We start from the raw sequence: 23,752 nt of genomic DNA on the forward strand, positions 1-23,752 counted from the left end.
ATTATTTAAATAATAATTGGGTAGATTTACTCAACTATGTGACCCTGCGGTTGAACTCAACCGTAGATAATCCAAGTTTGTGATATGATGTTGTGAGTGATACGGTAAGCCTAGGCCAGCATGTGTTTTGTTAGTATGAAACTTCGACATTTATTAACTATTTTTATTATGTGGAGACTCAATTTTTAATCATAACTTTCTTAATTATTTGTATTAGGAAAAGGCAACTTGAAATTCTTACTCTCACTCATATAATATAACTGTCAATTTGTTGGATCAAAACTATTTGGGCTTCAACCTCCATATGCAAGTTACCCAAAATATACTAAGACATAAATTTTTTTTTCTTACCCCAACATTTAACCCTTTACCCCCTACAAACAAATTAACAATCCCATTTCACCCCTTCCAAAAAACTTAAAAAATGAATTTTGAATATTTTTTGGAACACTTTTCCTAAGTTTTCCGGTAACAAGTGTAAACCGGAACAATTGGAAAAAGAGTTCCAGTAAAACTTGGAATCTGAAAATATAGAAAAGAAACAAGAAAATAGTATGCGACCATTTAAATCAAAGTGCGAGGAAACAAAATCATTGAGAAATGTTTCCGTAACTCCGATCAAAGGTGCTGCCGTTAAGGAACCACCGGAGTGGATTCTTGCCGGTGAAAAGCATCATAACGAGAATTTGACTGTGAGTAGTTTGAATTTGAGTAGTGAAGGTAGTTTGGAAGATGATGATGTTGGGAAAAACCGGCATAGAGAAAATAAAAGAACGCAATCAACAACACAAGAATATAACGTGGAAACTCCAAATCGGAGAAAAAACCACGGCCGTTGTCAAAACCGACAACCAGAGAATAAACACTATGTGAAAATTGTTACAACACATAGACTTCACTCTCAATCACCCCATGCCCCAATACACCCACACTCTCCAAAGTAAATATTTGAACTACATCTCAAATACTCTTAAACAAGAGCATAAGAGAAAAGCAAAAAGACACAAATATAAACTTAAAGTGTTTACAAGTGTTACTGCTTGGTGCAATTATAAACAAAGAACTTAGGTCCATTATATAGCTTTGATTTCCTCCTTGCTTCACAATTCTAAGCGATGTGGGACTTTCAATAGCTATTTTTTAACCTCCTTCTTTTTCTTCATTAGCAATGTGGGACTTACATTGCAATCAATCCCAACAATCTCCACCTTGATTGTAATGGTCTTCAATCTTCATTGTCTACACCGACAATCATTATCTTCTGCTTCCATTGTCTATACCGACAATCATTGTCTTCACCGACAATCATAATTCTCATTGTCTATACCGACAAATTAAATTATCATACTCCACCGTAAAAAGTACACTCCACTTGGAACTAAACTATCCCAAGAATTTTATTCACTTGGAACTAAACCATCCTAAGATTTTGCTTCACTTGGAACCAAGCCATCCCAAGAATTTCATCTCGAAACTTCGCTGAAAATATATGGTGCAACTTCCATGTTGGCTTTCTCCGGAAGTTCATCAGCCATCGAGATAACCGCGTACCTTGCATCAATGCCAACCAATGCCCGCACGCTATCATCACACACCTTGCATCCATGTCAACCGATGCCCATGTGTCACTTGAACAACTTCAAACATCTGTGAAACCACCTTCAGGCCATTGTTAGGCTCCAACAATTCCAGTTTAGTTACATCACCTAGTAAACCTTGTTTCACTAGTCCAACTAAACTCATGTCACTAACAAGTACCCACCCGAAGATCCACAACTTAACCAAAACATGAGAATCACCACTAGTAACAAATGCATAACCAATAATAGTAGAACTATCTAACAAGTATCTACCTACTATCTATGCATCAAAGTTCAAGAAAATACCTCACATTATGTTAAAAGAAACTCACTTATACCTTGAACCTTACAAGCTTTCCGTCACCGAGATGAACAACTCCACCTTCAACTAGCTCTAGGGATTCAAAAGTATTTCTTCTTCAAACACATGTGATAGGAGCTTCCAAAGTCCATGACTCAACACTCCACCGATTCCCAACTTCCACTAGCACCTCTGCATCATAATAAGTTGTTGTTTCACACGTAACCCGAGTATTCTTAGCACCGCCTCTCCAGACTGATGTCGAGTATTATAACCACCGCCTCTCCAAGCTGACCTTGTGTAACCCTGATTGCATCAACACATCCTTGACTTGATTTTCTATAAGCCAAACATCAATTTTCTCTAGCCTAAACTTCACAGCGGAACTCCCTCCTCCTGAATCAAACCAAGAGCTCTGATACCAGTTGTTGGGAAAAACCGGCATAGAGAAAATAAAAGAACGCAATCAACAACACAAGAATATAACGTGGAAACTCCAAATCGGAGAAAAAACCACGGCCGTTGTCAAAACCGACAACCAGAGAATAAACACTATGTGAAAATTGTTACAACACATAGACTTCACTCTCAATCACCCCATGCCCCAATACACCCACACTCTCCAAAGTAAATATTTGAACTACATCTCAAATACTCTTAAACAAGAGCATAAGAGAAAAGCAAAAAGACACAAATATAAACTTAAAGTGTTTACAAGTGTTACTGCTTGGTGCAATTATAAACAAAGAACTTAGGTCCATTATATAGCTTTGATTTCCTCCTTGCTTCACAATTTTAAGCGATGTGAGACTTTCAATAGCTATTTTTTAACCTCCTTCTTTTTCTTCATTAGCAATGTGGGACTTACATTGCAATCAATCCCAACAGATGATTCGTTAGGTAGTCAGAATCTTCAATGGGCTCGGGGAAAAGCAGGGGAAGATCGTGTTCATGTTGTTGTTTCTGAAGAACATGGTTGAGTTTTTGTTGGAATTTACGATGGGTTTAACGGTCCTGATGCGCTAGATTATTTACTATCGAATCTTTATACTTGTTCACAAGGAACTTAAAGGATTGCTTTGGGATGATGGAGGTTCACCGGATAATTTTAATTCGAAACAGCGTGATTCGGTTGATGATGATGTTGATGTTGTTGTTGGGAATGAAGATAAGGTGTTTGATGATTGTTCTCAATGTGTTGATCAAGAGAAAATGGATTCGATTACGAGGAGAAAAAAGAAAGGTAAGAATTGGAAGAATAAGTACAAAGATGCAGCGAAGAAACACGAAGAGAATCATAGGAGATGGAAGTGTGAATGAGATTGAGAGATAGATTAGAGCTTGATAGAAGATTGAAGGAACGAATGAGTGACGGTGATTCCATATTTTGCCACGGTTAAACCGTGGCTAACGCTTACCGGAACTCTTTTTCCAACTATTCCGATTTACATTTGTTACCGTAAAACTTAGTGAAAAGTGTTCCGAAAAATATTCCTTTTAGCCACAGTTAATTCATTTTTTAAGTTTTATGGAAAGGGTAAAATCAGAGTACAGTATTTATTTATTTGTAGGGGTAAAAGGTTAAATGTTGGGGTAGGAAAAAAAAATTCACTAAGACAAGAGTTTTTTTTTTTAACGGCAAAAAAAATTATTAATAAAGAGATGATACAGAGTACAAAAGTTATCATATTCACAAAACGAAATGATGTACGGGGAATATCTTTTGGTGTCCCTTATGCTTTTCGTGAGCCCTGTTAGTTTTCAATTTTACCATTTCGTTACTTAATAGTAGATGTTATAAAAATGAGACATTTTGTAAACCAAAAAAAATGAGACATTTTTATAAATGTTGAAATTGTTGTCCGCTATTTAAGTATCGGATCAGTTGATGGTCAAGTCTTCTTTTCACTAGTCAAAGGTCTGCAAAGTGGTCAATTTTGATTGCCGCTTTGTGCAGCCATGACATGACATTGGCTAGTAAGAGGCAAGCAATTTTTCTATAAATTGGCTTCTTCGCTTCACTTGTCTCACAACTCACCACTTCTCGTTATGTTCCTTTATTTTTTTTTCTTCTTTTTCTTTGTTATACAATTTTTTTTTAGTTTTTGTTGGTTTTTGTCATTTTGGTTATGTTGCTCCCATCGGTGTTCTTTAGTCGTCATGGTTGGGCGCGATATGTTAATTGACGAGGCCTTGTTGTGTTCAAATTGAGAACGATATGACTAACCGGGACATAGGCTACTCAAATGGGATTTTCCCGTGCACAAATGGAATTGTCTCATGTTACTTAACTGATAGGTGGTAGTAGCTAAGTGACTGCTTGAAGGACCAAAAAGAAAACATTAGTCTTCTAAGTGCAAACCTGTAGATGCCCAAAGCATAAGTTGACCTTGTTCTTCTCCATTAAGCAGTGCCCAAAGCAAAACCTGGGCAATCTAAATTTGATATAATTTTTTGTTTAATGTCTAATTTCCCTAAGAGGAAAATTCCATTCACAATCTCCATTTTTATATTAATTTTGAAGTAGAAACACTTGACAGTAACGGTGGTAAATTGATCCGTTAGACCGTATGCTATCCATTCAATTCATGATCCGCTAACTTATCCAATCCATCCATAAATAAAACAAAATAGTTAATGGATTGTATTAGATCTATCCATTTAACTATAAATTGATTATCCAATCCATCCACTTGATTTTAAAATCCAATGGATCATTTTTATAATTTATTTTAAATCCAATGGGCAGTTAATATAGTTATATATTTGTGCATTAATCGGTTGTTTCTCTCGATGTTTTTCCAAACACCCCAACAAGTATGTTTATTCCAAGATCAGGCCAATATCAATGTGATTGTGCTTTTTTATTAGTTTCAATACTATTAATATTGTGTAACCAATAAGTGATTTTGATTGCTGAATAGCTTTTTCTTATAGACTAAAATTTATTTAGATTCAATATCAATAGCATTAGAAATTAGAAATAAAAACCAGGAACACACATGGTTCAAAATATGGTTACCAATATCAAAAACTATTAAAAAAAAAAATCCATTACCGGAGCTAATTTTTTTAAATCATACGAGGTCAAATTCGAATGCAGAAGATTACTTTGAAATAACGGTACGATGTGGCCATTTTAACAAATCTCTGTTTTATTACATTGGAGCAAATGCAATTAATTTGAACTTAAAATCTCGTATATACTATCCAAATATTTCATCACTAAACTATAATAGTATTGATATGCGGTTTCTTTTAACATTTAATGAGTAATCCATTGTAGCATAAAAATCAAATACAATGAATCAGAGTGGCGCAGCGGAAGCGTGGTGGGCCCATAACCCACAGGTCCCTGGATCGAAACCAGGCTCTGATAAAATGAGATGATTTTTCTACTTTTTTTAACAATTTTATCTATCAAATTCTATAAAAATAAATAAATATATAAATAAAATTCTTTTCATTTTCCCCTTTTGAATCTTTGATATTTAAGTCCCAAACTTCTCTTCTTCTTTTTGTCAAATCCAAAGGGCCAATGTTGTTGTTTTAAAGTATTACGAGTATGATTTTTATCAACACAATAATATTATATTTTTTTGGTAAACACTACTAAATAGTATTACCAAATTTAATATTATTATCAACATTTTTTAATTTTCGTCACATAATCAACAAAAACTATATATTTAAGGTCGAAGTTATTGTGTTAATATTTTCCTTTACACCAGTGTTGGAACTTTGGTCTTTAACTCTTTCGATTTCTTTAATCTTAATTTAATAGGTGAGCTACCATACCAACTCTTCTCACAATATAATTCTTAGAATTGATACCCCATCCAAACTTGCTCTGGCCCCGGTCCTCCCTTTCTATTCTTGGTAAGCGGACTGTGGGAGCATGAGGGATCGAGTCGGTATCCACTATAGATCGAAAGCATCTCTTTTTTGTCCCTCCCCGAGTAACCTTTCTCGTGGATAGCTTAATCGCTTCCGCAGTTTTGTATACATCATATGTGCCTATATATTGCAATCGATGTAGGTCTAACTTAATCCTACAAAATCGGCTTGTAAAGTAAAAATTGACTTTATTTCATAAACATATATTTATGTCATCTCACAATCGATGTGAGGCTTCTTAACAATCATAATACAAATTTGCCAAAGAAGTAGTGGCATATTTTAATAAACCTAAAACTTCAAAGGATACAATATGAATACTAACGAACAAGTAGACATATTCCAACACACAATAACCTTCAACCAAAATCACAAATATTTTATTTAATATTTGGTAGTTTGAAGTTAAAGTTACACACGTCAATTTCAACCACCTGTAGGAAAAAAGCTTGATCTTATCTAATATTTGATGAGGAGTACTTGTTGAGCCTCTAAACAATCTGTGATTTCTTTCTGTCCACATAACTCAAGTGCAAGCAAGCCAAATGAGCACAAAAACGATCGGCGCACTCGAGAACCACCTGCTGAAGATGTAAACTGAACAAAATGATCCCGTATAGAAGCGGAACCCGCCAATGAAATGTCAATCCATGATCAAACTAGTGTCCAAAGAGAACCAAAGGTGATGCAAGAAATGAATAAATGATGGGTCGTCTCGGCCTCCCCACATCCAGTAACACAAAAAGGAGCTGCAGTAGATACTATGTCACGAGTGATCAAATTTGCTTTTGTTGGCAACCTGTCACGCAATAAACGCCACGTAAAGCAAAATGAGCTACAAAAACGATCGGCGCGCTCAAGAACCACCTGTTGAAGATGTAAACTAAACAAAATGATCATGTATAGAAGTGGAACCCACTAATGAAATGTCAATCCATGAGTGAACGAGTGTCCAAAGAGAACCAAAGGTGCTGTAAGAAATGAATAAGTGATGGACCGTCTCGGCCTCCCCACATCCAGTCACACAAAAAAGGAGATGCAATAGATATTATGCCACGAGTGACCAAATTTGCTTTTGTTGGCAACCTGTCACGCAATAAACGTCACGCAAAGATGGAGACCTTCAAAGGAACCTGAGTGTGCCAAATGAGATTCTCCGCATCATCCAGAATAACCGAAGCATGAGCAGTCAAGATAGAAATAAAATACTCCCTTCGATCCTTATTATAAGAAGAACTTTACTTTTTAGATTCATAGAATGTTTGATGTATCTGGACTATAATATGTACTATTTTTTCTTATAATAAAAACTAGAGGGAATAAACAAGTAATGATAAGAGAGAAAAAAATAATGAGAGAGAAAGACACGTAAAATAACATATCCTTATCTTATCCTTATCCATAAAGCGTTACAATCACCACCATGAACGACCCTTTCCTACTCAATTTTGAACCTCACGAACTCCAAATCTCATCTGAGTTTCTCTCCAAATTGTTTCCCTTTCTCTCCAAAGATCTCTGTTGCCATTGTTCTCAATCTCTCTCCGATCGCATCCTTTCCATCCACTTAGGTCATTCTCTTTTTCATGTTTCATTCTCTCCGATCGCAAAAAAATTCTGGCTTTAAATGGCCCCCCCACAAGTGGGCGGTGGGATTGGCCCCCTTGGATTAGTCGGTCCTAAGGCCGGAAACCAAGTTTTATAAAAAAAACAGTTATCTATTTCTATATTCTAACTAGTAACTACTCTAGTCTACACTTCAGCGACACACTTAACTTACGTAGCTATATTTTTTTGGATTTCTAACCGATAGCAAGTTGCTAGTATGCTACATTGACAATTTGGTAATGTGGTAAATAGTATTATTTACGAGGAACTGACGGAACTGACTATATAGTGTTAATTCTTAAATTTTTCAGAACGCACATACTCAGCTCCTATAAAGTGGATGGCGGGCAAGGGACGCCAAACTATCCAATTTGGGGCTTGTTACAATTATGCGGTGGTTAGTCTAGCTCACATAATGTCTTCACATTTCTTTGTTTAGAAACAATATAACTTGGCTATTTGTTTGTGGCAAAGTATTTTGGTTGATAAGCGTCATAAACGGATTTTAAAATTTACTTGTTTCATCATCGATATGTAACTTTCAAAATTGAATTTTTTACAGGATAAGGATGGAAACCTACCTGGTATTCTCCCAGATGCATCTATAGATCCTCTACCTGGTCTTTTCAAGGACATGATTCGACGTCTGGTCAGGTGGCATGTAATCCCAACTACCTGTGTGCCAGATAGTTGCATCGTGATTCGTGAATATCTATGAAGAAGGAGACTGCATACCTCCACATATTGATAGTCATGAATTTGAACGACCATTTTGCACTGTCTCTTTTCTAAGCGAGTGCAACATACTTTTTGGATCAAAGCTGAAGAGTCTAGGTCCCGGTAAATTTAAAGGTTCATTTGCTATTCCTCTACCAGTAGGGTAAGTATTCAGTCTTGATTTAGCCACTACTTTGTCTAATTAGTTTGTAAATTGTTGCTACATGATGTCGGATCTTTATAGATTAAATTATTATCCAGTTTGCCATTGTTATAGTGGATTCAAAATCTTATTATCACTCTTTTTTCAAAACAGATCTGTACTTGTCTTAAATGGAAATGGAGCTGATGTAGCTATGCATTGTGTGCCTCCAGTCCCTACTAAAAGGTATATACCGATTGGATAGTATGATATTCCTCGTATGATAAGTTATTGATTTGTCCATGAGGTGTTTGGTCTCTTCACTGATAATCATTTGATCTTGTAACCTCAAGGAACGAAGTTCAAATCCCATTGGGGGTGGTTGTAAAATGGTCATCAATGTCACTTAAATTAATAATAATTTTCAGTTTTTCAAATTTTAGTTTTAAAAAAATGGTTTTTTTTTTTGAAGAAGCTAAATTAGCCCACCCAAATTGGCACTAGAGAGAATCGAACCTCAGACCTCAAGAGGAGCACACTCTCATGTCTCAAGCCAATACCAATGCACCAACCCAAGTGGTTATTGATTTGTGTTTTTTTCTTGTTGAAACTTTTACTAGGATATCAATCACATTTAGAAGAATGAAGGAATCTAAGCGACCTTTTGGGTACATACCAGAACCTGATCTTGAGGGGATCCAACCATTGGCCTATGAAGTTCAGCAAGAAGAAGCTATCAAACAAGAAATTATCAAGCCAACTGGTGGGCAAAAGAGACCAAGACCTAACAATGATGATGAGAGGAGAAATAACAATGACGATGGTGGCTGGATTCATGGAATGGGATCACCTAGAAGCTATAACAATGATGATGGTGGCTGGATTCATGGAATTGGATCTGCACCTAGAAGCTATAACAATGATGATGATGATGGTGGTGGCTGGATTCATGGAATGGGATCTGCACCTAGAAGCTATAACAATGATGATGGTGGCTGGATTCATGGAATGGGATCTGCACCTAGAAGCTATAACAATTATGATGGTGATGATGGTGGCTGGATGCAACAATACTATTAACAAAGATAGATCTGCAAATACTTAACAAAGATAGATCTGCAAATAGGTGGGGAGTAGGGTAAAGTTGAGGAGTTAATTATTAGTCTTTTTGTCCATCATCACTTTGGTTATGTGATTGTCTACATATCAAATAGATTTGTCATGGGAGATTTCTTAACTTCGGTTTTCGAGAATGCTTTTTTTACTCTACCAATTTTATCATATGGCAATTGGTTCTTGAGATTTCTTAATATTTTGCACACATTATGTTGTCAACAAAACATAACACTTGTACTAAATAGTCGGGTGTGTGTGTGTGTCTCTCACAAAAATAATCTATTCACAACGACAAATTTAACTTTGAGTCTTGATATAAGATAATTAAATTTATTTTTTCATAGAATTTTACATGTAAATAGTTCATTTTCGGAGGGTTCTATTCAAACCAAGTAAAAAGTGAAAGTTAGGAGAACATAAACTCCAAATATAATGTTCAAAGTAAATAAAAATTAACATCCCAAAAAAAACTAGTGGGACTGACTGGGGAAATAGTATTTGAACAACCTTTTGCCCCCAAAAAAAAGAGTTCAAATTCAGAGTGAGGTTTAGATCAATGTTTTAAGAACCGGACCGGAGGTCGAACCGTTGTGACCTACGGTTTAAGGTTCAACCGGTCGGATCGGTTCAACCGTTATTAAACCGTTTACATTAAACCGTTCATATAATTTTGAAGTCTGAACTTATTTTACCATAAAAAATAAAAAATAAAAAATCTTGTACTTGTTTTATATATGGAAATCTAAAGATTTTTTCCTTAAAAAAAATAAATCACATTGGGCTTTTTTAAAAATCAAACTTCTAACTTTCTATGGCCCAAATTTACTTCTATATATATATTATAATAACACACTAGTAACACAAACCCTAAAAAACTAAAATAGATGCACAGCCGCCTCCCCCTATTCTCTCTTCACTTCTGCGTTTTTTTTTTTGTTCCAAGGGGAAACTGATTACTAGTTTTTGATTTATTCATGTTATGCCATTGTTATTGTTTTATTGTTTCTTGTGTACCTCTAATTTCTTCTTCTTCTTCTTCTTCTCCCTTGTGTTCCATAAATAAACTTCCCTCTTTGTTCATGAAAAACTTGGAAGAAAATGGAAAAGTTAATGGTACATTTTTTTTTTACACAGGAAAAGTTAATACTTAATGACAATGGAAAAAATGAAAAAAAAAGTAAGCATTTGTTTGAAACTGAAATTAAAAAAAAAAACATAGAAAATGTTTCACTTCCATGTTTTGCCTTTCCAGTGAAATGAAAACAGAAAAAGCAAAAAAAAAAAAAAAATCGTTTTTTTAAATCTGTGTGAGAACCTGCCGGTTTTCCAGAACCGTGACCGGTTCACCGGTTTCGACGGTTCTCACCGGTTCACTCCGGTTCATAACGGTTTTTTACCGGTTTTACTGACTACCGGTTTTGGCCTTTCTTCCGGACCGGTGCTGTGTCCGGTTCATGGTCGAACCGGCCGGTCCGGTCCGGTTCTTAAAACATTGGTTTAGATACACCACTTAATATTAACTCATTGTTTTTTCTTTAAATTTTTTGAATTTATTTGTGTGCCCAATGTGTTATTTAGGGTTGTGTCTAAATAAGAATTATTCTAAAAGCATTGGACATAATAATAATAATAATAAAAAAATTATCATTTCTGTTTCTTGCCATCCTTTTGGCTGAATGTCTCCAACATCAATTTACTCTCAAATATTCATAATAAAAACTTTAAGGTACAACAACATCATCCTAAGAAAATAATGCGCTCCTCCACATAATCAACAAAAACTATATTTTTAAGGTTGAAGTTATTGTGTTAGTATTTTCCTTTACACTAGCGTTTAAACTTTGATCTTTTAATTAACTCTTTCAATTTCTTTAATCTTAATTTAATAGGTGAGCTACCATACCAACCCTTCTCACAATACCATAATACAAATTTGCCAAAGAATTTGTGACATATTTCCATAATCCTATGACTTCAAAGGATGCAATATGGATACTAACTAACAAGTACCATACATATTCCAACACAATAACCTTCAACCAAAATCACAAATATTTTATTTAATATTTGGTTTACAACTTAAATACTTCTTAAAATACCCCCACAATATTTGGTTTACAACTTAAATACTTCTTAAAATACCCCACAATCTTAAATGGAAATTGTCTTCATACAAGCAAACAGGAATCACTTCCATTTCAGCTCTCACTCCTGTTAGGTTTGTCTGAATTGGAATCCTCCTAAATCATATTCAAACCAGATATGAATAAACAATAACGATATTCAAATACACATTTTTTTCTACACTTGCGACACCTAGTTAATAATGTTAAAAAATGTGATTAATTCAACATGATTAATCACAATTTTGCATGTGATTAACAAGTGTCGCATGTGTAGAAAAATTGAGCGTGTATGAATTAGTGACAAAGTAAAAAATAAATAAAAAATTGAACGGAAAAATATAGTACCTCAATGAAAGGAGCAGGAACCCAGTCATTGGTTGCTGGATTGCCCTTAGTAGAGTGATGGTTGTCATGAGTGTCGTTATCTGGTTCTATGTGGAAGCTTGTGTCACTTTTTTCTACTTGAATGAACCCTTTTCCTGTCTATGGTGAAAGTAAATATATTGTCTATGGTGAAAGTAAATATATTCATGTAACATCTATGGTTATTTTCCATATGTTATTATTTTCTCCATCTCATATTATACAAATGTCATGATAAAAATCATTTAGGCTTAACTGTAGTTTTAGTCCTCCTATTTTCACTATATTTTAAAATTTGATAGTCGTCTTAGTCCCTCCATCAAATATTTTTTCTAAAAATTATAAAATTGATGATGTGATATATGTCTTAAAAAAATGTCATGATAAATACTAGTAGATGCAAATTGCAAATATAGGTGATCTATTAAATATGGTTGGTTGGCATTGTATAAAGTAATGCTAGTAATGTATGTTCATTTCATGGATTTGAGAGACACTGAATATTTTGAGAAGAACCTAATACAAATAGAATGAAACTAAATACCGTGTGATGATGTTTGTCTACGCTGTTGAGATCTTTGTAATACTCTGTTTCCACGAATTCTTCCGCCACTTCATTTCCATTGTAAACCAATTTCTGAACACAATTATGGAATCAAATTAAATGTCATGAACAAATAATAGAGACACTAAAATGTAGAGTATATAATTTTATATGATTATCATTCACTTTTTAACCTATGAATTATAGACACACCTTGAACTAGATCTCCAACACCTAACGCGTGTCCAACACAACATAGACACTTATGATTACATTGAATTATGTCCCTTTTTAAATTATTATCAATGTCGACGTGTTCGTGTCTGTATCGTGTTCGGCGTTTGTATTTGTGCTTGATAGCCCTTAACAAATAATTTGAAAAGTTCAACATGATTACAAATTTACAATTAGATGAAAGTCTAAAGAAAATCTAGTAGGTGTTAGCTTATTATAAATTGTTTAGATCTAGTTGTTAAAAATTTGTAGAATCTGAAATAAGACATATCAAACATGTAACACAAATGTTATAAGATCGTCAAGGTGAATCTAATTCAACAAGCGTTTGTAGTCCAACGGTTAGGATAATTGCCTTCCAAGCAATAGACCCGGGTTCGACTCCCGGCAAACGCAATTGTGTTTTTTTTTTTGTACTATTTATTTTGAAACTGGAAATGTAACAATTTTGGAGGAAAATGTTGAGTTGAATTTTGGGAACTAACCTTCTCACTAGGATCATTCTCAAGGCGTTGGAATTGTAACAATTCTGGTACAGAATTATCTGAGACATTACTATCCACATATTGAGAAGCATAGTCACTGCGTTGAGGTTTTGTGTGTCGTTTTGGTGCCACTTCATCAAAATGGTGTCTTGTTTTTGCTTCAATGTTTGCTTCTTCTTCAGCTGAGAGATGAGTGTCACTTCTGTTTGGTCTTCTAATCTCCTCCATTATTTCTTTCTTCACCTTCTTCTCTTTTCTAAGCTTTATGTGAATTATATATGCTTGATTTTTTTTTATTTTCTAGTTTTGTGTATTTTGTGTGCAATGAAGAGGTTTTTAAGTTTGGTGTGTGTGGCAGATATTTTGGTATGGGAGCATGAAATATCTCTTTAGGGACTTTTTGGTTCTAAAATATCTTGAAAATCTTATCCATTTGGTCTTGTTGGATGAAATTGTTTGGTGAGACATTGCCATCTTCTAGTAGGCCTAGTTTAGATGATAATAAGAGAGATGAAAAAAAAGTAGATTTCTAACGTTCAAATTGGTTTTACATAATTTTTTAGCTTATTTATTTAAGATGAGAGTCTAATGAGTAATTTTTGTATGGTCATAAGAGTTTGGTCACAATATTTGATCATTCACATAAAATTGAAGAAATGTAAAAAGAGAAAAAGAATTAAATAATGTATATTTTTTAAATAATCAAATAAAATGCATTTTTATGGGTAACCAAACTCTTACGTTCTTTCATGAATTCTTTAAATCTCCGATATCATTCTTAATTGAATTTTAAATTTTTGGCTCAATAAAATTTTATTACATTTATATAAATCTCTAAACAAGATGAACAGAGATCGATAAAAAAAAGAGCTACATAACAGAGGTGCCGTATATATGTGGAACATCGAAAATAAACACCAAAATAAACACCACCTAATTGAGGTCCATCTCCTAATTTATTTATTTTTTGAAAACTTGGTATCTGGCATTATGACCGATTCCATCTCCTAATTTATTTTTTGATGAAGTCCATCTCCTAATATTATAATCAGAAAGGCATCCCTCAGTTTCCAGACCACCAGAGAAGACACCAACCCAACCCTAAAAGTTGCCACTAGACACCAATTCCCGATCTCAAATAAAAAACGATCGGCCCGTTAGAATCCGAAAAACAACTCCATAAGGCAAAAGACTGATGGGACAATGGTAGAATGAGAACCTAAACAAACAAGTCTCAACTCATAGAAAGTCTACACTCCAGACTACGACAGAAGTAACACCACAAGGGCATTGTAATTGATCTTGTTCGGGTAATCTGAAATTGACAATAGAAATTATTTTACCGGATAAAATTAAGTTCAAAACATAAACAGTCTTGTTGTGAATTCAAGAGAAACACACCAGTAAAAACTTGATTCGTGGAGCAAATTGAATTAAGCAACCAAACAAATGATAACGGCAACAACAATCACACACAAAAGATAAACAACGAGAAGATAAAAAACACGATAAAATCATTTACCCAGTTCGGTCTTAAATGACTTATGTTCCACTATAATCAATAAAGTGCTTGTTTACAAAAGATCTCAATTGAGTTACAAGAATTAACTTCAAAATCTAACTCTACCTAATTCTCGAATCTCTTCTCGTGATTAAGTGACTCAATATAATTATGTGTTTAACCAAGGTGAATTGTTCCCAATATCTAGAGTTGTTGCCAAGAGTTTTCTATATGAACCATAATCTTTTGATTGGCTGCAAATCCTATTTGTCACACTTAAAAACCTACAACGCAGCCCATGTATATAGGCAGCCTACTGAAGTAAAAATTTTGCACCCACTAAATCTGGATCCGCCACCGTATAGGCTCATGCATTTTTGCCCCACGCGAAAACACTTACGCCCCACGTGAAAACGACATAAACATGGTTCTTTAAGATTTCAAGATAATTCCAACACGTTTGATCTCAACTTAACCGTTGAAATCTCGTTTAGATGTCCTAAATATCCTTGTCTCCGGAAAATCCACTTCCCACTCAGCTCCACCACTTCCAGCCTTATTTCATTCCAATCTATACAGTCACTAACTCACAGTACCACCACCCACTCACTCACAACTATTACTCCGGTCACCATTGATTTAGTTTAGCATTTTTTTAACTATTATTTTTTATTTGATAATAATTTCCCTAATTACCAATTTACCACAATAAGCAGCACCAATTCATCTCTCTCATCTTTAATAACAGGGGCTCACAAGTCACACCTCAGACTCAGACCTCACATCCAATCCCCAAACATTTATGTATATAACTACACATACTTACTACAATACGTATACGTATTAACTCATTTATACTGTATGATCACGACTTATTTTATTTTACGCATGTTGGGGTAGCTAGCTAGTGACTTTCTTATCCTGTGCACCCTCCCCGTGCTTCTTCTGACACTCAACCAGCAAACTCTCCCACACACACAGCCATACCAGCACGTGTTCGTTATGTAATTGTCAATTTTTTTATTCTAACATAATTGACTCACTGAACGAGTCACTCTGGTCCCACTCACCTTCTATTCTACCACCATTTCTGAAACTTACTACTACTAACTTCTGGCTTTGTCTGTCTCTGACTCGCTCACTCAGTGACTCAGTCTCAAACACTCAAACTCAACCAATGACGCGAAAGGTTTCAAATTTCTCCGATCTGATCCAAAGGGTCACTGCTTCTTGTCTCCTTAACCCACTTGTTCCAGTAAGAAAGGTACTTGAAGATGATTCACCTTACGAATCAGAAGAAAACAGAGACGAAGAAGAAGAACATTATGATATTGTTGATGACGATGATGATGAAGAAGAAGAAGAAGACGAAGAAGTTGACCCTTTGGAGGAGAATGACAATTTCAACGAAGACAAAATGGTGGGTATGAAGATTTTGAAGATGAAGCAAATGGAAGTGATAATGGAAGAAGTTTTTGAAACGGTGTCGTCTATGAAAAGAGCGTATGTGAAGTTACAGGAAGCACATTCACCATGGGACCCAGAGAAAATGAGGGTTGCTGATGTAGCTGTGGTTTCTGAGCTGAGGAAGCTTGCTGTGTTGAGAGAACGCTTCCGTCGGAATGGCGGAGGTGGTGGTAAGAAGGGTGGTCGGAGAAGAGGTTTTGGTGTGGCGTCGGTGAGGGAGGTGGTGGCACCGTATGAAGCAGTGGTGGAAGAGTTAAAGAATGAAGTGAAGGTGAAGGATTTAGAAGTTCAGAATTTGAAAGAGAAGCTTGAAGGTGTTGTTGCTCTTTCAAGTAATGGTAGTGGTGAAAAGAAACCAGGAAGGTCTCAATCTAAGAGGAAACTAGGAATTCAAGGTACATTATGATTATCAATGACCCTTTAATTTTATGAAAAAATTGTGTTTCATGTTTGGAATTTGGATAGATAGATGATTCAGAGAAAGTAGTACAATTTCATAAAGTTTCTTTTTGTTTAGACTTTTAGTTTGATTTGATTCTTTGAAGTAGATAAGTGTTCTTATTCAAATTGATTCTATGCATGTGAATTTTTTGCTTAGCTTTTAGAATTATAACTTTAAGGGGTTTTGAGAAGCTGCTTCAAGCTAATCAAAAGTTACTTTGATGTTAACCAAGACATTGAGCTCGGGTGGTTAATAAGCTCCCCCTAAGACGGATCGTCGACCGAACTCTGGATTACTGGGGTCCTCTTCTCCTAGGAACCAGAGGGCTAATGCCAAAAAAAAAAAAAAATTACTTTGATGTTATATTGAAATCTGAGTACTTTCTTTTTCTGTGAAATTTATTCTGCAGCAATTGCAGCAGTTCCCACACCAGAACTATTTGAAACAACTATGGTACAAGTAAGAGAAGCATCAAAGTCCTTCACATCTATGCTTTTATCTCTAATGCACAATGCACATTGGGATATAACAGCTGCTGTTCGTTCAATTGAAGCAGCTACTGCTTCCACTGACAAATATCATAATGCTTCAACTACATCCATTGTCTCATCTCACCATGCTAAGTATGCACTTGATTCCTATATATCCAAGAAGATCTTTCAAGGGTTTGATCATGAAACTTTCTACATGGATGGCAGTCTATCTTCACTTCTCAACCCTGACCAGTTTCGTCGCGATTGCTTCACTCAATACAAGGACATGAAGTCCATGGATCCTGCAGAGCTTCTTGGGATCTTACCGACATGTCACTTCGGCAAATTCTGTTCAAAGAAGTACCTTGCCATTGTTCATCCCAAGATGGAGGAGTCCTTGTTTGGTAACTTGGATCAGAACAGTCAAGTTCAAGCAGGAAGCCATCCCAGGAGTGAGTTCTACAATGAATTTTTAGGGTTGGCCAAGACTGTGTGGTTGCTTCATTTACTGGCATTCTCGTTGAACCCTCCACCGAGTCAATTTGAGGCAAGTCGTGGAGCTGAGTTCCATCCACAGTATATGGATAGTGTGGTGAAATTTTCCGGTGGGCGGGTGCCGGCTGGTCAAGTTGTAGGGTTTCCAGTTAGCCCTGGATTTAAGCTTGGGAATGGATCTGTTATAAAATCTAGGGTTTATTTGATAGCCAGAACATAATGTTTTAGGATTAATAGGCTACTGATGTAATATGAAAATCCTTTAGTTGGGTTATTGTTTTTTGGGTGAATTCAGTTTGAACATGTACTCTCATGACATTATTTTGAATTAGACCTTGAAGTAATAATGGTATAGTTAATTCTCTAAAAATATGAAAGCAAGCCAATACTTTTTAACTGCGGATTTTTGGCTTATATGAACCGAGAGAAAATGAGAATTACTATTAGATTCCATTAATACAGAGCTACTTTGGGTCTCACAGATAACCAGTAAAATCTATTTTCCTTATCATAGACAATGTAGTGTACCCAATTACAATATTTGAATAAAGAAATAAATTTATAAACTGGTGTTTATATAAAGCTTCATTTCATTGGTCTGTTCAATGAGTTGGGAAATAAGTAATATATTTCCCAGAAAAATGTTATCTCATAATACATTATACAGTGTACACCTATAGAGTGAATGTACTTTGACAGTATATTCATTGGCTAAGAATATATGAATGGCAACATCCACTATCTACATGCACGTAGGAAACAAATATAGAAATGTAATCTGATGTTCAATTAAGAAATACAAATAATATATGACTATGAGGCATGACTTCAATCTGCATGGCAGAAGCAGGAAACAAATGTAGAAAACCCTTCTCCCGCAGCAAATCTAAGTGTTAGGTTGCTAGCACTCATCCGAGAAAGAAACGGTATTTCTTCCTGCTGAATTTAATCATCATGAAGAGCAATAATATTTATCCTCTAAAAACTCTCTTGGCCTGTGACAGGGAGAATCATATGGTTAAATATATAGTTTCATTTCGTGTAAAGTGAAGTTTGCTCACAGAACAGTTAACAGTGTAAAAGGCAAAGGCAAACTTTTGTAGCTTATACAAGGCCAAACATAGTTGCTTTATTTATCATAAAAGTACTAAAAAGAGATGGTTTTATCGGAAAATTTGCATGTATGTTTTGTTTTAACTGTTCTACTTGGCTATGACAACTTTCAGAATACAGATCTACAAAATTAGACATGATCAAAGGCGAAAATAGAGGTCACTAATTTATCTTGAATGAGTGGTATGTTAGAAGCTGAAACAGAAGAAACAAATTTTCAGAAATTATGCATTCATCAGCAACTATATTGTAAAAAAAATCATTTTAAATCTATATTAGACCAGGACAGATCTGCCGTACTCTTTCTAAGCTGTGTAGTGAAAGCAGATACAAGTGGCTCAAACCTTTAATCAGGACATTATAGAGGGATAACAAGGTGCAATGCAATATATAAATTATAAGGTATAAATTATAAGTTAACTCTACCAAAATTGCCAATTTTATGTGTATCTTACTTGTTCAAGGGTAAGAAACATAATCACATTCCAGACTCCTACTCGACCAAAATTTGGAAGAAAGCCTTTATAAAAGGCCAAAAATCCCTGCAATACATTTGTAACATCAATTCAAGTTGTCCAAAAAAATGATAAACTTTATGCAAACATTTTTATCAAACTACCGAGCTAGCAGGAGCGGTTAAAATTACTTTCAGTTCACTTGAAAGCAGAGTAATAAAGGGTACAGCAAGTATGAAAAGTTATTCACTTTTTGATTATTAGTCCCCGTGTCCCATGTCCCCTCATAAAATTGAGATCTTTGTCAGAGAAGTTCATTGAAAATCAGAACATCCAACATATAAAAGCTTAAAATAAAACTAACATAATAACAAAAGAGGTACATTATTGTCATAAATCTTTCAACTTCGATAGGATTCAAGCTTTAAAGTTCCATTACAACAATGACAAAGTCAAATAAGGAAGAAGTTCACAAACCTCATTCAACGAAGTCTTGAGAAAGCAGTCAAATGTGTTTTTGTAGCTTGAGTCACCCATCATCCTGGATTTCACCTGGAAAATTATAAGCATGGATAAATCAAAATTTGCTTTAAAAAAATTGGATGGTGTTACTTCATAATTTTGATTTATCCATGCTTTTTTTTTGTCAAAAAAAAAAACATCGATAAATCAAAAGTTGCTTTAAAAAAATTGGATGGTGTTACTTCATAAGAGTTCAACAAAATTGTACAATTGAACATTTTCATCTACCCTGTACTATGATGAATCTTCCAATAGTTCCAAAATTTCAAAACACCAAGTTCCTTATAACTTTACAAGGATGTTTGTGGGAGAACACAGTTAAGCAGTGTTTGGATTCATCTTTCTTTTACTGGACAATACCAGCACCAACATTGTCAGTTAGCATGAAATTTGCAAGATTGAGCTCCAAAATGTTGTCCGAAAGATTAAAGATATGTCAATTTCAGTACTTTTACTTCTTTTTCTGTCCCATTTTGTTATTGACAAGTCTGTCATTACTATCAAATGTTCATATAAATCACATGAACAGACTGCAGGTAAAGAAAATAGGAGGGAACGGACTGGGGTAGAACCTACCACATCAACAGGAGAACCGATAAAGACAGCAAAAAGACCTGCTCCTAAGCCAGCCAAGAGGTGAGTAAAGGCATTGTCTATGAACCCTGGAATTTTCAAAATCGTCTGCATAAGTATAAAGAATCAGAGAAGCATTGCAATTGCATTTCATGTCAAGCAACATTGGATCTTAGCAAAATTCCAATTTCGAATACCTTATAATTTGATTACCTGTTTCACTTGATCATAACTAGCTAGTTCGGCAGCATTTATAATTGCATTCCGTGCTATATTAGGCCCGAGTCCAGTCCACAAGGCCCCTAACCCTTCCTAGTTTAACAAATAAATTTACATAATTAGACTTAATTTTACATATAAAGGAACAAACAAAAAACACATCAAAATAAACTCTGACTTGTCTTATTATTGTTGAATATGCATCCATAGCACCAGAGTAACGCTTGGGTACCCCAGATGGCAATTGGCCTTCAGATTGAAGCCTAACTTTGACCAGGTCAGTTGGATTAGCGATAGTGATTGCCAAAGCACCTATCACAAGTTCACAAAAGTGAATAAGTGACTATAACATATAACCTATGCTATAAAATGGGGACTGCTAAGTGCTAACTACCTCAACTTGTTTAGAGCTAGAATTCTCCACACTTTCAATTTAGAAAGAAAATCATTCTGATCATTTAGAAAGAAAATGCAACTTTTGAGCATTTAAGTCTTTTTTTGCCAAAAGAAGAAACATAACTAATTCTGTTTTCAATTTCCACAACTCCACATTTCCTTTATCTCCAATTACAACCTTCTTTGTAAACTATCAACATCACCTAAATTTAAAGCCAATAATTTAAACCTACATCAAGCAATTACTATTTCACATTTATGATAAATAAATAAACAAATAAAAACACACAAAGCTAAAATTCTAATATGTTATTAAGATTGAGGGGTTTAAAGTAATTAATGTGTTCTGATATGGAACATAAAGAGAGTCTCCGACCCTATATTTACTTCGATATTATATCCTTACTAACTTAAGCATCAAAGTGTCTTTTGCAGATATTTCTCTCACCAGAGCATAAAATTATATCCTTACTAAGATCATTGGAGCATAAAATGACATCAAACCATATCACAAAACTCCCCTTTATGTTTCAACCATAACATTTAAGCAATGAGAAGCAATAGAAATGGGTTGATAACTAATAGTGCTAACTAACCAGTGATAAGAGCGGCAAGTATCATATGGTACAAAGGAACTTCACCAACAAATGCAGCACCAACAAGAAAAGTTTTAACCTGTACAAAAAGCAGTTCATAATCATAAATACAAACCCAAATTACTCCAATCCAAATCAATAACATTACAATGCTATGATTCATGAAAGGTGAATATTACTCCCTCTAGTCCCTATCCCCATTATAAGAAAAAATTCATTTTTAAGTTAAACAAAATACATCAGTTATTGTTTCAAAAAAAAATAAAAATACATCCGTTATTCAATAAACCAACTACATCAAAAGTGAATTATATATATACCAGATAATCGGTTATTCAATAAATCAGATACATCAAAAGTAAATTATATATCAGATAAATCAGTTATTCAATGAACAAGATACATCAAAAGTGAATTATATCTCGGATACATCAGTTAGTGAATGAAGCTAAAAAATTGACATTTTTTCTTATAATAAGGATCGGAGGGAGTGATTAATTGATGAAAAATAATGAGTAGTTATTACTAACAGGATCATATAAGGCAATTCTTAAACCACCATACAAACACTGACGATGCAAACCAGGAACAATGCCTTTCCATAAAGCAGAAACACCTTCTTCTCTAGCAATAGTTTTAACAGTTCCAAGTAAACCTCTATATTTAGGTAAACCCATTCCACCATCATCATCATCAACAACACTACCACCTTTCTTTTGTAATTGAAGTCTCACCTTAGCTGTATCCAGAGGAATAGTACAAAACTACATTCACACACAAACACAAAAATCAAGATCAATGAACGAATTTCAAAAAAAGTAAGATTTATAGAAATGTAGATAAATTGAAAAACCTCAGCGAAACAAGCGGCGAAAGCGCTGCAAAGAAAGGATTGAGCGAAGGAAATACGGTTGGGATCTGAGATTGACATTGTTGTGTGAAATGGCGAAGATTTGTTAATAGTGAAATTGAAAGCGTTGTGGAAATAGTTGCAGAAAACGATTGCTTTTGATTGAATTAAAGTTAGATCTTGTTTGTTTGTTGCTACTGATAAATTACTACTTACTACACCGCGTTACAGTGAATATATGTAATGATGATGTAATTTAATTCAGTTGTGTTGCTTGCAACTCCTACAAATAGACTCGTTCTCACTCTAACAGCTTGGTGAACTAGATTTCTATTTTTACCCCTTCATTTGGTAATATTTGAACCCTATTGGTATACTATTTGTCTATTTTAGTTTCAAGTACAAATGATGACAAGAGGATAAAATGGGTAAAAGAAAGTTTGTTTATTATTGGAATAAATATTTTTTTTCAATAATATTATCTTTTTTTTTTCACCACCAATATTTGGTTCATTGGATCGCCTAATATGGTTCAGTGATTAGTTTTGACATCAAGTTGTTCTAACCCCTCTCGATTGTAGTTGCGATGATGGAATTACCAAATGTTTTTTGTCCTTATAGAAAAGTGACAAGTTTTCCTCCTACAAATTTTGTTATGCATTTAGTTTTAGTCCTACTATTTTTCAAAATTTTAATTTTTTTTTTACATTATTCTTAAATTTTTTACTTTTTTAATAAATTTTTTCATGCATGTTTAAAATATTATAACAATTTTCTTTACAAAACTTTAGAATTTTTTAAAATGAGAATAAAAGCAAAGATAAACGATAAAGATAAAGATAAAACTTTTACGTTTCTTTTTTGTAAGTTCATTTTTTTAGAAATTTTTTATAACGTTTTAAATATTTTCGTAAAATAATCATTCAAAAATATAGTATATTGGTTTAATAGCATAGACTAAAATTATGTACATAAGTTAATTAGAGTGTTTGATAAAAAATAACGGACAATGATAAGTTAGCTCATAGCGGATGAACATATAGTGAATAGCTTATAAGGCATCTTTTACTTTATAGCGAATAAAGTAGCTGATTGAATTTGTAATGCTTGATAAAATTATTGGTCGAACTAGCTTATAAGTATTTTTTGGTTACAAGGCTAATCAAAACAAAACAAAAAACAAAACAGAAAAAAGAAAAGGGAACTATTCTCTAAGGTAGAAAGTTCCAGTCGCGTCGCTTCGAAGAATGTCAAAGAAACCTTCTGGGGGAGACGCATGAATCGTGAGATCAGAATCTGAAGAAGCTCCAAGCTTGGCTAAGAAACGTAAAAATAATACATAAACGTAAAAATAATAATTAATTAATAGTTTTTTTTTCAAGTAAGATGGCAAGGGTGAAATTACAAGAAAAAATGATAAGCAATAAGCTCATAAGCTACTTGAAATAACGTTTATTTAATTAATATGTATATCTATGCGAAGCGTTGAGAAGAAACAAACGGATTTTTTTTTAAAAAAAAAACTAAATTTCAATAA

At 34.2% G+C, this 23,752-nt stretch overlaps 3 protein-coding genes, 2 non-coding genes and 1 pseudogene across 5 annotated transcripts; 4 read left to right on the plus strand and 2 right to left on the minus strand.

Annotated features, from left to right (window-relative positions):
* The first annotated feature begins 554 nt into the window (after nt 1-554).
* Nucleotides 555-9,557, plus strand: LOC123915136 (annotated as a pseudogene).
* Nucleotides 5,189-5,260, plus strand: TRNAM-CAU. The gene has a single exon. It is a non-coding gene; the product is annotated as a tRNA-Met (tRNA).
* A 1,838-nt stretch (nt 9,558-11,395) lies between the features above and the next one.
* On the minus strand, nt 11,396-13,556 carry LOC123916937. The gene is made up of 4 exons (XM_045968526.1): nt 13,114-13,556; nt 12,395-12,487; nt 11,833-11,970; nt 11,396-11,601 (listed from the first exon to the last, which is right to left on the minus strand). The coding sequence occupies exons 1-4, from the start codon at nt 13,339-13,341 to the stop codon at nt 11,560-11,562; spliced, it is 501 nt and encodes a 166-aa protein (XP_045824482.1). The 5' UTR covers nt 13,342-13,556; the 3' UTR covers nt 11,396-11,559.
* On the plus strand, nt 12,953-13,024 carry TRNAG-UCC. The gene has a single exon. It is a non-coding gene; the product is annotated as a tRNA-Gly (tRNA).
* A 1,797-nt stretch (nt 13,557-15,353) lies between the features above and the next one.
* LOC123916210 (protein GRAVITROPIC IN THE LIGHT 1) lies at nt 15,354-17,861 on the plus strand. Its single transcript, XM_045967609.1, has 2 exons — nt 15,354-16,476; nt 16,933-17,861. Exons 1-2 carry the CDS (start codon nt 15,792-15,794, stop codon nt 17,709-17,711), a joined length of 1,464 nt encoding a protein of 487 aa, XP_045823565.1. The 5' UTR covers nt 15,354-15,791; the 3' UTR covers nt 17,712-17,861.
* Nucleotides 17,862-18,040: 179 nt separating this feature from the next.
* LOC123916211 (mitochondrial uncoupling protein 2) lies at nt 18,041-22,434 on the minus strand. Its single transcript, XM_045967610.1, has 9 exons — nt 22,219-22,434; nt 21,896-22,129; nt 21,366-21,444; nt 20,552-20,685; nt 20,368-20,466; nt 20,158-20,262; nt 19,537-19,611; nt 19,060-19,146; nt 18,041-18,486 (listed from the first exon to the last, which is right to left on the minus strand). Exons 1-9 carry the CDS (start codon nt 22,294-22,296, stop codon nt 18,463-18,465), a joined length of 915 nt encoding a protein of 304 aa, XP_045823566.1. The 5' UTR covers nt 22,297-22,434; the 3' UTR covers nt 18,041-18,462.
* Nucleotides 22,435-23,752: the final 1,318 nt, after the last annotated feature.

The sequence above is a fragment of the Trifolium pratense genome, linkage group LG3, assembly GCF_020283565.1.
Source record: "Trifolium pratense cultivar HEN17-A07 linkage group LG3, ARS_RC_1.1, whole genome shotgun sequence".
Classification (NCBI taxonomy): domain Eukaryota; kingdom Viridiplantae; phylum Streptophyta; class Magnoliopsida; order Fabales; family Fabaceae; genus Trifolium; species Trifolium pratense.